At 43.8% G+C, this 15,075-nt stretch overlaps 1 protein-coding gene across 1 annotated transcript in view; it reads right to left on the bottom strand.

Moving 5' to 3' along the window:
- ankib1 (ankyrin repeat and IBR domain containing 1) overlaps nt 1-15,075 on the bottom strand; it is a 118,024-nt gene that overhangs the window by 58,486 nt on the left and 44,463 nt on the right. The window contains exons 3-4 of the mRNA XM_012965614.3: nt 3,841-4,141; nt 2,473-2,655 (exon numbers count right to left, since the gene is read on the bottom strand). Coding sequence (XP_012821068.1) covers nt 2,473-2,655; nt 3,841-4,141 — 484 coding nt within the window. The remainder of the gene's footprint in view (nt 1-2,472; nt 2,656-3,840; nt 4,142-15,075) is intronic.

Here is a 15,075-nt window from a genome sequence, read left to right as displayed (position 1 = left end):
CGGCAGGCACCAATTTATGGAGCAGGTCAAAAAAAAAAAAAAAGTAAATGTACCAGAGCCCTTTCAAGAGCATTCATTTGATACAATACCATTGGCTTAGTTATGGGTAAGATAATGAGGAAGAACATTCAGTGCGAGTAAATGAAATTCTCAGGGCTGAAAATGCTTCCAGAATAAAATGGATCCTATTAACAATGTAGAGCAGAGCAGTTCTAATGTTGTGCTGCGCGTTTGCTTAATCAGCTTATTGTGTTCTGGAACAGGTGGGTAAATTACAGATACTCTGCACAGCATCACTGTGATAATAACACCAGCAAACTGCATATTCATTGCTCCCTTTAATTTAATCATTTAGCAGCCATTACCAGGAATTGTGTCACATTTCTTGCTTCTGTCTGGTTAGAACAGCATTGATTGTGACAGTTCATTGTAAGAAACAAGTAGACAAAATTTTTTTCATTATTATTTATGGTTGTGCTGTCCATTTTCGAATTTCAGCAGTTATCTGGTTGCTAAAATTCAAATTAGTGGTTTGAATGAGGGACAAGAATGTGACTAGGCGAGCCAAACAGGAAGATAAGCAATAAAAAATGACATGAATGACAAAAACATTGCAGCCTTACACAGCAAAAGTTTATTGCCTTCCGGGGTCAGTGACCCACATTTGAAAGAGTTAAAAAAACAAAGGCAAAGAATTTAAAAACTATAAAAAATGAAGACCAACTGAAAATTTGCTAAGAATTGGCCATTTTATAACATACTAAAATGTAACTTGAAAGTGAATGGTAATATTTATTTCTGGGGTTTGCTAGTCTGGCCCATTTCCTTCGGGTTCTGGCTGAGCTTTGGTACAAAGGTTTCTGGCTGTGAGTGAGATTTTGACATGACTTCAGTAGCACAGAGCTGGTTGTACGTTGGACTCCATAACATGCCCATAAGTTTAACAGGGCACTATACATTTTATAGTATATATAAACTATGAATGTTGACTCATTTATTTATTTTATTGATATTACACAATGTAGTAGAAGACAGCTGACTAACAGAATTGTGAAGCAGCATGCAATGTTGGGTTCTGCTACAATGTTTCAAGAACAGAGCAGGAAAAGAAATTCAATTGCATTGACAAATAACTTTTAGGGCAATGGCTCACAGCTACAGCGGATGGCTAGCCTCCCTGAAATACATTTGGCCGGCAATAAAGTGATTCGGCAGTGGAAAGGCATACGCTTTCCTTTGTTTTTCAAAGTTGTGTAAGTTGTCTGCAGGAGGAAAATTTGCGTGCGTTCGGAAAAGCAAAGCAATGGAGGTGCCTTTCCACCCATGATTCACTTTAATCTCCTGGATATGTCTTTCCACTGACAATAGTCGGCTGTGGTAGCAGATATTTAACCATGGGCAACTAATCATCCTTAAGGACAGGGAAGTCTTATTCAACATGGGGAAAAGGGTGGCGACTATATGTTAAGTGAATAAGATTCTAGTTATTAGGAGTGACATTTTACATTTAATTACAACCCCAGGATATTGGGTACAGCGTGCCTTGGCATAAAGTATCCTATAAGTGGGCTGCACAGTAGGTATATATGTGTAAGAGACTTGGAGGGGATGGGTTGTGCTGGAAAAATGCTATAGGCAAATGTGGGGGCTCTAAGTAGAGAGGCACAAGGCTGCTGCTTGTGAGAAGTGACAACATAAACCTATGCCTTAAAGAAGCCATTTCCTCTATAAAAAATTATTTACGTACCAATGAATTATACTCCTCTAGATATAGAAGGATTGTGCTTAAAAAAGTTGTGTTTCAGACTGATTTGTTGAGAAGTTCCCCCAAAACCCTACTAGGGTTCCACTTCCTGCTGGCTGAATTCTCTGGATGTGTGGGGGAGCCAGCGACCCTCAGTACATGGCACTGTAGGATAGGAGCCAATCAGCAGCTAGGCTGACCTGATAGGGAACTGAAGCCTGTCTTTGCTTGTGTGAGTGCAAGGCTGTGATTGGCTCTCCCCCTCCCGCTGTGCTCCTGGCAGAGACCGCTAGGACACGCCCAGCCTTCATTTCAAACACGGACAGAGAGAAAGGATCTATAGGGAGCTCCAACAAAGGGGCCATTTTTACAGATAGGATTAATGTTTAGCCCAAAGGGAAACCAGCACCATATATTATTTATAATTGCCTACAAAATTAGGGTTTTTACAATTTATCCAATATGTCTCCTTTAAAACTACTGAAATGAAGCCATGCTTAATCAAGCCTTTAGTTGACCTTTAAGAGTACATGTCGCTCCTCAAAATAAAGCTTATACATGACACTCATAATCACTTTAACAATTCTAATATCATATTCTCTTTTAAGAGGTCAGTCAGAACTCCCTTCAAGATCTTTCCCATACAGGCAAACTGCAGAATTCAGTGATTGTCTATTGAACAAAGTTAATATTTTTGGCAAAGGACAGTGAGAACAGGTCAGGCTCACCTCACGCTTGTCTAATGCAGCGTATTCTGCTTCGATATCGTCAGCCTCGGGATCGCGAGAGAAAACCATCTGGGATTCCAGTTTGAGGGCAAGCTCTTTGTGATGTTGTTTCTCCGCGCAGTCACAGGGGGTATCTTTATTTTCATTCTCCGCAAACAAGTCACTACCGCTTTTTACTAACAGCTGGAAAGATATGATGATGTAAGAAAAGCACAGTTAACTGCTAGACCCAGGGTGGGAGCCATGAAAGAGTAAATTAAGGGAGAAATAGACCAACCCTGGCCCTGAGGCCCTACAAAGCCTTTGGCTGTGGGGAGAAAACCGCAAATTGCGTGGGGCCTTTTTATTTCAGCACATTGTGCACATTTATGTTTGCCCACGTTGCACTTAGGAATGAGAGCACACACCTCATGTACACCAAATGTAACACAAAAACTAGAGGCGCTTTCAAATACAAATTTCAACATTGAGGAATAGATATGCAGAATGCAGATGTAAGGACAAGTAAAGAGATATTCACTGAAATTATATAACTGCTAACTCTATGCCACTAGCCACCACTCCTGTCTGCTGGAATTGCCCTAGCCCAGGGTGCTAATTATTTACATGTTACGTGTAGGGTAACCTGGCTGACCACCTGTCTGGTATTTTACCTGCCTGGTCAGTAAAAATGGTCCCTGATGTTATCTATAGAGGAAAAGATGAAAAAATAGGAAGGCCGGTATTTTTGTCCAAAAAAGCTGGCAACCCTAGGTGTAAATGATTTTAAATCATAAGCTCTTACATAACAGTTATGGGATCTGTTATCCAGAAACCCATTATTCACAAAGCTCCGAATTACGGAAAGGCCGTTTCCCATAGACTCTATTTTAATCAAATGATTCAGAATTTTAAAACAGATTTCCTTCTGTAATAATAAAACAGTACCTTGTAATTGATCCCAACTAAGATATAATTGATCCTTATTGGATGCAAAACAATTCTACTGGGTTTAATTAATGTTTTATTGATTTTTTTTAGTAGAATTAAGGTATGGAGATCCAAATTAGGGAAAGACCCCTTATCCAGAATACCCTGGGTCTCAAGCATTCTGGATAATGGGTCCTATCCTGTCCTTGTACCTGTATAACAAATATATATTTAAAAAATCTCCAAACAATGTGCATTGGAAGCGCATAAAAATAAAGAACATGTGCTTTATGTGGGGAGGGGAGTCGTTGAGGAGGCTGCGCACAATCAACACAGATTATACACACTTTACGAAGACCACGAGAAGCGCTGAGTATTTCTCTTCTTTTCTATATATTTAAAAAATATCTGTTTAGTCACATGGTTCAGAGTAAATTAAACTGAATGTCATTTATTTACCTCTACACTAGTTTTCATCCCTGAGGCAGCAGCATAGTGCAAAGGGGTGTTTTTTTTATTGTCCGTGGCATCAAGGGCAGCTCTCTCATATTCCCCTTGGTCAAGCTTTGCACCTTTCCATTCTAGAATCATCCTCAAACATTCAGACCTCCTGCGATCGTCATCGACAAGCCGGGGCAATCGGTGGTCAAGGGCACCTTCAGATATCATGAGGTGAGATCCCATACATAACATGTGCATAGAGCTCTCATTGTGAATGTTGCGCTTGTTGGGGTTGCCATCCTTCCCAAACAGAAATGCCCTGCAGTAACAAATACAAAAACATTTAACAAAAAATAGTATTTTTTTCTTTCAGACCAGTGCAACAAATGTAACAGGAAACAGAAATGAATTATGTATAAGCACTCTGTACTGTTCCATTAATCAGGTCCGCCATCAGGTGGGCAAAGGGGGGACAGTCGTCCCGGGCCCGGACGTTTTTAACTTTAAAGGGGGCCCGGCCATGCTAGAGTTTTCTTAGCTCGGGCCCCCTTTTATCATGTCCGGGCCCTATCACTGCTGGCATCCTCCACTATGTCCTGGTGCTCTCCGCTACAGGATGCTGGGGGGAGCTGAAGGATGCTTCGTGGGGGCCCTAGGGAAAACAGGAGGATGCTGTGGGGGGAACTGGATGATGCTTGGGAGGGAGCTGGAGGAAGCTGGGTAGGAACTGGAGGAAGCTGGGTAGGGAACTGGAGGATGTTTGGGGGGGAGCTGGAGGAAGTAGGAGGATGCTGGGGGGTGCCTGAAGGAAGCAGGAGGAAACTGGGGGGAGTTGGAGGATGCTTGGGGGGGACCTGTGGGAAGCAGGAGGATGCTGGTGGAAGCTGAAGGATGCTTGAGGGGGCCCTGGGGGAAGCAGGAAGATGCTGGGGGGGAACTGGATGATGCTTGGGAGGGAGCTGGAGGAAGCTGGGTGGGGAACTGAAGGATGTTTGGGGAGGGAGCTGGAGGAAGCTGGGTGGGGAACTGAAGAATGTTTGGGGAGGGAGCTGGAGGAAGCAGTAGGATGCTGGGGGGCGCCTGAAGGAAGCAGGAGGACACTGGGGGGAGCTGGAGGATGCTTGGGGGGACCTGTGGGAAGCAGGAGGATACTGGGGGTGAGCTGGAGGATGCTTGGGGGGAGCTGGAGGAGGCTTGGGGTGCCCACGAGGAAGCAGGAGGATGCTGGGGGAGCCGGAGGATGCTTGGGGGGCCCTGGAGGAAGCAGGAGGATGCTGGGGGGAGCCGGAGGATGCTTGAGGGGCCCGGGAGGAAGCAGGAGGATGCTGGGGGGAGACGGAGGATACTGGGGGCGGGCCATAGTATTTGGGGGGAGGACCACCAATGTTTTAGGGGGCCCTAGGCTGGCTAGTAATGTTTTATTGGGCACCTGCTCTGGCACCAATGCAAAATGTAACCCCTGGCCACAAATGTTTTAGGGGGGCCCTGGCTACCAATGTCTGTGTGTCCTTTGTATTGATGGGAGGGGTCACTGGGGGAGCGGCCATTGGGGGCGTGGGAGGAGGGGGGGCCCGGAAAATTTTGTTGTGAGGAGCCCCGTGATTTCTGATGGCGGCCCTGCCTTTAATAGACCGTTGTTACCCTACCCAGAAGTGGTTAACCATCAAAGATAGCTGCAAGGCATCTAATAGTCCCAGAGGTTACAAAGGAACCTGAAGGCCTGTCTCACATTGGTGAATGTTGATGTTCATAATCCACCATCAGAAGAACACTGAACAGCAATGGTGTGTATGGCAGGATAGTAAGGAGAAAGCCACAACTCTCACCCCAATATATAGTTGACCTTCTACAGTTTCTAAAGATAGACCTGGCTTAAATGAGAAGCATTACATTTGGAGAAAGAATAATACTGCATTCCAGTATAAGAACCTTATCCAATCTGTGAAATATGGTGGCAAGAGTGTTCTGGTTTGCTGCAACTGGGCCTGGACAGCTTGCCATCATTGATGGAACAATGAATTCTAAACTATACCAGAGAATTCTAAAGGAAAATGCCAAGACATCTCTCCATGAACTGAATCTCATTCTACCAAAGAATGGTTAAAGAAGAATAAAGTGAATGTTCCGGAATAGCCTGGTCAAAGTCCCAACCTTAATGCAACTGAAATGTTGTGGAAAGCCCTAAAAAGCTAGCGGTTCATGTAAGGAAACCCACCAACATCCAAGAGCTGAAGCTGTTCTGTATTGAGGAATGGGCTACAACTCCTCCCAGTCGATGTGCAGGACTGATCTACAGTTCCAGCAAACATTTAGTTGCAGTTATTGCTGCACAAGGGGGTCACACCAAATACTGAGAGCACTATTTATTTACTTTTGCCACACACAGTTATGTTATTGGATAATTTCTTGTTAATAAATACATGACCAAATATAATAAAAAATATAATAAAAATATTTTTGTTTCATTTGTTTTACTAGATTTTCTTCATCTACTTTTGGAACTGGTTTGAAAATAAGATGATGCTTTAGCTCGCATTCATATAAAAATATAGAAATTCTAAAGTTCACAAACTTTCAAGCACCACTCTAGGTGAATCATGCTAATGGACAAAATAAAGGTTCATTTTTAAACTTAAGTTGACAACACTAATTGAAAGTACACAAACAGTAAATGAACCAATGTGCTTGTCTGAAGATGGTAGAAACTAATGTAAACACAATTCACTGAAAGTGGAACAGCCATTGCACAGAAATCCCCGTGTAAGAGCATATATTGTAGAGGCCACCATGCTTTCACCGGCACTCGATTGGCAAAGCAAAATGTTGTTTGTGCTGCGGTTATGGCCGATTATGAAGGCCCTGCTTATGTAATATCTTGTAACATCTGACACAAGATTAGTGGAAATTGATATGTGATGAGCAGATCAGATAGTGGGTGAGCTGCCACAGCTGATTAGAGTTTGTGGCTAACATCCAGCAGAGCTCAAATAGCCGTCTATGTTGAAGGCACAGAGACTCCTCGTGCTCTGCGCTAGGCACAACTATCATATGAAACCCGCTCAGCATCCACACATCCAACAGGCATTGCTGCCAGCACCTGATATGAATTACTACCAGCCTTCGTGCCATTAAAGGGGAACTCTGCCCAAACACAATTTAACGCTTTTCAAAACTAAACATAATATCAAGCCACTTTGCAATATACCACAATTAAAAAATATGCAGCCTTTTCATTATTCTTAATGTAATATTATGGTTTGGAGCAGTTACCTAAGCCTGGCCCCCTGTTCTCTTGCGGATCTGGCTGACTCAAATAACAGTAGCCTGCCTTCAGCCTGCATCCTCCATATCCCACAATTCCCTGCACACGTTTTGTCAATAAAGAAAAGAATCATCCCAGTGCAATGCATTGTGGGTTATGTAGTTCCTGCATGCTGTCTGTAAGCTGTGAAGAAGTTGTTACAATTTGTAAATCAATGTTTTAGTCCCTCCTTCCCTGCCAGGTTTTCAAATGATGCAGAAAGAGAAGAACTGTTTTACAGATGGATTTCAGCATTAAAAAATGGTATTTTCATTATGAATAAACAGATTACAGTGATAGATATATTAGAGGTTTCTGTGTTGTGTGGGGCTTGTAAGCCAGAGTTCCCCTTTAAAGGTGGTGCTACTTACTAATTTGCTACACCTACTGTTAACAGCACACAATGCCAGTGTTTTTGTTTTTTTAGTGCTTTAAATGCAAGCTTGACATGTCAAAATGATTACACTTGAATAAACCATGTCACAATGCATATAACTGTATTTATGGTTTGTTTGTTTTTTTTACTTTTTTTATGTGCGTCAAGGATATAAATATGCAGCATCTTGCAATTAAAAAAAACTGCAATGGAATGCAAAAATACCGATCTGAAAGCTAGTGGGTGCAACCAAGCTGTATAAAACTGAATGAAAGAGCTCAAACTAGTGTCTGTAATGCACATGAAAATAAAATTAAAAAAAAAAGGATTAAAGGTTATAATATATTTGGCAAAGCCTCCCTGCCAGCCCCAACAGTGCCAATTAGTCAAAGTCTGGAAATGAAACTATCTACAATACAGTTTCACAAATAGTCTGAAGAGAATAAGGACTGGAGTGTCATATTTGTGTTGTAATATTGAATAGTACATTTTACCCACTAAGGGACACTGCACTGTATGCAGAATAGGCGTGTGCTATATGTTATTCACATAGAACCATAAGTATAGAGAATATTAACATATACTGCTTTTAATAGCAATTACATCTTCAAATCCACTCTATGTTTTTAAAGGACATGTAAAGCCTACATTTGCCTACAATGTATATCAGTTGGGCACGTCTCCCCCACCCAAATGAAATTATTTGTCCTGTATATATCCCCTCCATTTGCCAGCACCATCACATTTTCCTAAAGCATATAGCAGCTTTCACCCGGTGGCCATTTTTCTTCTGATACATAATCAGAGACATTTAAATCTGAAAACAGCATACACACACGCAGACCCTTATTCAGCATACATTTCATCAAGAATACAGGCTCACACAGGCACAACTGTCTCTGATAAAGGTTCTGCTTTGTTTGAGCTGAGCTCAGGAGAGAAAGTTAGGAAAAAAAAAACTGAAAAACGGACAGCTAGAGCTGAGTTTTTATTGGAACCAGCAATGTCATCTATTCATTGGCTGCTAGCTGGAGGGCGTGTTTAGTAATCTGAGCTTAAAACAAATGAGCATGCCCACAAGCCAGAAGACAAAGCAAATTCCTGAGGGAGGGGGCCGAGTGGGTTACAGGAGGATAAGGATATCTAAGTGATTACGGAGATGTCGCAAGCCTTACTATTAACCCCTGGACAAACAGTGTGGCAGGTATTGAAAGATTTCAAAGAGGCTGTTCACTGATTACATTTGTGTGTGTGGGGTTTACATGTCCTTTAATTGCTGTTAGTCAGAAAGTTGAGTCAGTTGAGTTACATTTTCATTTATTATTAAAGGGTTTGGGGTGGAGTTCCCCTTTAATACTAATCATGAACATAAATTCTGACTTGAGAAATATAGAAAACATTTGAATAATACATGTGCCTTTATAAAGAAATTATTAAGTTTGATAAAATGTATTTCCTACCAGACAGAGCATACAGATAGAGCATATAATGGCAATAAGGGTGTGGCAGCTTTCCACAGAAGCTTCAGTTAAGGCTGCTTGGTCTGTACATCACGTATTTGGATTTTCAGAACGCTGCTTCCTTTCTTTCTTCTATTCTTCCAGCAAGAACGCTAACTTCTGTAGGAATGTGTAACAGTGCAGTTCATCTTTGAGTTAAATATAGTCAGACAGAATTAAAATGTTGGTCATTGACCCCAGCAGCCAAAAATATGGTTTCTCTGACACGCCACAATGATATAGTTATTTTTCTATTTAGACCCTATGCTATTTATCTTTCATTTAAACCACTGCCTGATTGCAAAGGTAATTTTGACCCTGGCAACAAGAAATCTCCCTACATACTCAGGAGCAGCTAAAAAAAGATAAATAATTAAAAAACTACAAAAAAATAAAAACTGACCAATTGTCTCTCAATATCTACATCATAATAAATGTTTGTATTTTTTTTAAATGTGAACAATCTTTTTGAGCCTAATACAGACTCCTTTATTGTTTTAACAATGCTGTTCTTGAAAGTACATTTGATACCATCCAGGGCTGCCATCAGAAATCACGGGGCCCCTCACAGCAAAATTTTCTGGGCCCCCCCTCCTCCCACGCCCCCAATGGCCCCTCCCCCAGTGACCCCTCCCATCAATACAAAGGACACACAGACATTAGTAGCCAGGGCCCCCCTAAAACATTTGTGGCCAGGGGTTACATTTTGCCAGAGCAGGTGCCCCATAAAACATTACTAGCCTGCCTAGGGCCTCCTAAAACATTGGTGGTCCTCCCCCAAAATACTATGGCCCACTCCCCGCTGCTTCCTCCCGCATCATTCAGCCCCCCCCCAGTATCCTCCGGCTCCCCCCAGCATCCTCCTGCTTCCTCCCGGGCCCCCCAAGCATCCTCTGGCTCCCCCAGCATCCTCCTGCTCCCCCCAAGCATCCTCCAGCTCACCCCCAGTTTCCTCCTGCTTCCCCCGGGCACCCCCCAAGCATCCTTCAGCTCCCCCAAGCATCCTCCTGCTTCCCACAGGTCCCCCGAAGCATCCTCCAGCTCCCCCTAGTGTCCTCCTGCTTCCTTCAGGTGCCCCCCAGCATCCTCCTGCTTCCTCCAGCTCCCCCCCAAACATCCTCCAGTTCCCCACCCAGCTTCCTCCAGCTCCCTCCCAAGCATCATCCAGTTCCCCACCCAGCATCCTCCTGCTTCCCCTAGGGCCCCCTGAAGCATCCTTCAGCTCCCCCCAGCATCCTCCTGCTTCCCACAGGTCCCCCCCAAGCATCCTCCAGCTCCCCCTAGTGTCCTCCTGCTTCCTTCAGGTGCCCTCAAGCATCCTCCTACTTCCTCCAGCTCCCCCCCAAACATCCTCCAGTTCCCCACCCAGCTTCCTCCAGCTCCCTCCCAAGCATCATCCAGTTCCCCCCCGAAGCATCCTTCAGCTCTCACAGCATCCTCCTGCTTCCCACAGGTCCCCCCAAGCATCCTCCAACTCCCCCCAGTGTCCTCCTGCTTCCTTCAGGCACCCCCAGCATCCTCCTGCTTCCTCCAGCTCCCCCCAAACATCCTCCAGTTCCCTAGTAGCTTCCTCCAGCTCTCTCCCAAGCATCATCCAGTTCCCCCCCCCAGCATCCTCCTGTTTCCCTAGGGCCCCCCCGAAGCATCCTTCAGCTCCCCCCAGCATCCTCCAGGGCCCCCCAAGCTTCCTCCAGTTCCTTTCCCCTGTGTCGGCTCCCCTGCAGGCTCAGACTTCGGTGCCGTCCTCCGCTATGTCCTGGGTGCTCCCCGCTCCATCTGCGCTTATATAAGGTTGCGCCCCATACGTGTGACGTCACTACGCACGGGGCGCAACCTTATATAAGCGCAGATGGAGCGGAGAGCACCAGGACATAGCTGAGGACCCAGCAGTGATAGGGCCCGGACATGATTAAAGGGGGCCCAAGCTAAGACAACTGTAGAACGGCCGGGCCCCCTTTAAAGTTAAAAACGGCCGGGCTCGGGACGACTGTCCCCCTCCTGATGGCGGCCCTGGTGGCATCCCTGGAATAGGATCTTGACAAACTGGCACTCTGTTTCTAGCACCATCACATTTTCCTAAAGCAAATAGCAGCTTTCACCTGGTGGACATTTTTCCTCTGATACATAATCAGATACATTAATATCTGCAAACAGCATACACACACGCAGACCCTTATTCAGCATACATTTCATCAAGAATACAGGCTCACACAGGCACAACTGTCTCTGATAAAAGATCTGCTTTGTTTGAGCTGAGCTCAGGAGAGGAGGTTAGGAGAAAAAAATAAAGCAGACAGCTAGAGTTGAGTTTCTATGGAAACCGGCAATGCCATCTCTTTACTGGCTGCTAGACTGGGGTGTGTTTTGGAATCGGAGCTTGCCCACGAGTCAACGGCCAAAGAAAATTCCTGAGGGAGGGGGCTGAGTGGGTTACAGGAGGAGAAGGAAATCTAAGTGATTAAGGGGATGTTGCAGCCTTACTATTAATCTCTGAACAACCAGTGTGGCAGGTACTGAAAATTTTCAAAGAGGCTGTTCACTGATTACATTTGTGTGTCTGGGGTTTACATGTCCTTTAAAGGACATGTAAAGCCTACATTTGCCTACAATGTATATCAGTTGGGCACATCTCCCCCACCCGAATTGGCATAATTTGTACTGCATATATCCCCCCTGTTTTCTAGCACCATCACATTTTCCTAAAGCAAATAGCAGCTTTCACCTGGTGGACATTTTTCCTTTGATACATAATCAGATACATTTAAATCTGCATACACTGACACAGACCCTTATTCAGCATACATTTCATCAAGAATACAGGCTCACACAGGCACAACTGTCTCTGATAAAGGTTGTGCTTTGTTTGAGATGAGCTCAGGAAAGTTGGTTGGGAGAAAAAAATTCAAGCAGACAGCAAGAGCTGAGTTTCTATGGGAGCCAGCAGTGCCATCTCTTCACTGGCTGCTAGATTGGGGGCGTGATTAGTAATCTGAGCATGGGGGTTATTCTTCCCCTTTACAGTGGTCTCTGGCCGGGCCATTCCAGAACATTGATCCTCTCTTGGTGAAGCCATTGCTTTGTTGATTTAGATGTCTGCTTTTGGTCCTTGTCATATTGAAATCTCCTCTTCATCTTCAGTTTCCTAGCAGATGCTTGAAGGTTTTGTGACAAAATATACTGGTACTTGGAGCTATTCATGATTCTATCCACCTTGACCAGTTCCAGCTGATGAAAAGCAGCCCCAAAGCATGATGCTGCCTCCGCCATGCTTAACTGTGGGTATCGCCTTGTGATGATGTGCTGGGTTATTTTTGCACCAAATATACCTTTTGGGAAAAATAGCCAAATAGTTTAACCTTGGTCTCACCAGAACCAAATACATTGTTTCACATGGTTGTGGGAGACTGGGTATAACTTTTTGCAAAATTAAGCTGGGCTTGGATGTTCTTTGGGAGAAAAGTCTTGCTACCCTACCAACAACCCAGACATATGAAGAATATGACTGATTGTTGTCACAAGTAGGGAACAACCAGTATTTGCCAAGAAATCCTGCAGCTCCTTTAATGTTGCTGGAGGCCTCTTGGCAAATAGTACAAAAAGTACAAAAAAATATATAATAAATACTTTATAAATACAAAAAATCTCTTTAACCAGGCCTCACCCAGCGAAGGCTATACCCACAGCCCACACCAAGCACCTTAGCCATATAAAAGAGATGAAAGTGGAATGAGAAAGTCAAAACAAACAAAATTTAATTGTTTCAGGGCAAAAACAATTCGCCCTAATCATGGTACATTAGTGGTAAACATCATGGAACATCAAGCTACCATGCTCATGATAGTGGTATATGTAATGGTATCTGCCAGAGATTAGAAGTAGCATGAGACCTCCCATTCCCGATTTAGGCCCCCATATTGTTCAGTGGTTTTAAGGGAGTAGATCCAGAACACCTCCCTCTCCGATAACTTTCTATCCAGATCACCCATCCTAGCACTACTCCTAGGTTTGTCTATGATCTGGAAAAATATCCGACCACATTTGTCATGTTCTTCCACCACATGTTTGGCTATCGCCGACTTGAAATCACATCTGTCAATCGCTGACAGGTGTTCCAAAAACCTTTTACCAGCACTCCTAATCGTCTTCCCCACGTATTGGGCACCGCACTCACATGTCGCCAGATATATGATGCCCTTTGAACGACAATTAAAATACTGTGGGATATGATATATTTTACTCGTATAAGTGCAGGTAAAGGTTTTGGACACTTGTATGTTACTGCAGGCCTTACACCTATTCCTACCGCATCTATACATGCCTTTATTGCACAACCATGCAGTCCCTTGTACGCTCCCTCTTGTGGTGTATAGACTTTTGGATACCCACGAAGCGATGTTCCTGGCTCTCCGAAAGGAGAAAAAGGGCTTATGTGCCAGGATATCATGCAGCACTGGATCCTGTAAAAGTATACCCCAATGCTTATTGACACTCCTCTGAATGTCATACACTCCCCGTCCATAGGTAGTGCAAAATCTTAGATTATTTCTGGGATGCCGTTTAGGATCCCTACCTCTTTTACTGGGATTCAAAAGGTCTGATCTGTTAGTGGCTACAGCCCTCTCGTAAGCCCTTTTAATAACCACTGTTTTATAGCCCCTCTGGACAAATCTGTCCCATAGCAACATGGCCTGTTCCTGGAAGGCATCCCATGTGGAGCAAATTCGGCGAATGCGCAAGAACTGTCCCACTGGGATGCCCTCTATACATGTCCTAGGGTGGCCACTATCAGCATGTAAAAGTGTGTTACGTGTTATAGGCTTACGATACAGATCAGTGGTTACTACATCATCCTTAATGGAGAAAGTCACATCCAAAAAAGGTATCCTTGTCAGATCTGTTTCATAAGTAAAAGTAATACCCTGTACAGCTTTATTACAATAATCAATGAAGGATAGCAATGAAAATGCATCTCCATCCCATATTCCTATACAATCATCAATATAGCGATAAAAGCACATGATCTGGCTGCGGAATGGGTTTCGATCCCCAAAGACGTGGAGCCTCTCCCACCAACCCATGAATAGGTTGGCATAAGTGGGGGCAAATGAAGCTCCCATCGCGGCCCCACGTCTCTGGAGAAAGAACTTCCCATCAAAAAGAAAATAGTTGGTATATAGAAGGAAATGTACTGATTGTAAAATAAAATCCCTCTGTTCTGGGGGAAAACCCCCTTCCTGATCCAGCCAAAATTGGATAGCATGCAAGCCAGCCCCATGATCGATAGACGAATATAAAGCTGTAACGTCCATGGAAAACCACCTGTAGGTTGACTTCCATTTCAGGTCAACTAGCTTATTGATACACATAGTGGTGTCCTTTAAAAAGGTTGGCAATTGTAGCACCAAAGGCATTAGTAGCTTATCCACATAGCCAGATAGACCTTCATTCAAGGACCCAATGCCGGCCACTATAGGTTCGACCTTTAACATCTTGCAGAGACTTATGGACCTTCGGGAGAACATGAAAAATGGGTATGGTGGGAGAGATACAGTTGAGAGACTCATATTCTTTCTTAGTTAAGACACCTATAGACATCCCTTCTAGTAATAGCTCATTCAATGATTTCTGGAACCGGATCGTTGGATCCTTATCCAATGGGACATAGGTGTCCAAATCTAATAACTGACGCATCACCTCGGCCTCATACATACCAGCATCCAAAATTACCACCGACCCACCTTTGTCTGCAGCTTTGATCACAATATCCTTATTGGCGCTCAATGACTTGAGTGCCTTAATTTCTCCCCCTGTTAGATTCTTAATAATAGACCCACCATACTCTTGATCCCATCTAATTGCTAATTTCTCAATGTCCTGTTGGACCAATTTTTGGAACAAATTAATATGGTAGGATCTAGAATGAATGGGGTAAAAGTCAGATTTTCTTGGTGGCCTCCCTGACCAGTTTTCTCTGTGTGTTATCATCAATTTTGGAGCATTCCATGCTCCATGAAATGTTTAATGATTTGGATACTTTTTTTTGTACTCCTGTATGAGACCAAGAGGGAGGAAGGAAT

The sequence above is a fragment of the Xenopus tropicalis genome, chromosome 6 (genome assembly GCF_000004195.4).
Source record: "Xenopus tropicalis strain Nigerian chromosome 6, UCB_Xtro_10.0, whole genome shotgun sequence".
In the NCBI taxonomy this organism is placed as follows: domain Eukaryota; kingdom Metazoa; phylum Chordata; class Amphibia; order Anura; family Pipidae; genus Xenopus; species Xenopus tropicalis.
The sequence above is the reverse complement of the archived record's forward strand: the minus strand, read 5'-3'. Positions and strand labels throughout refer to the sequence as shown.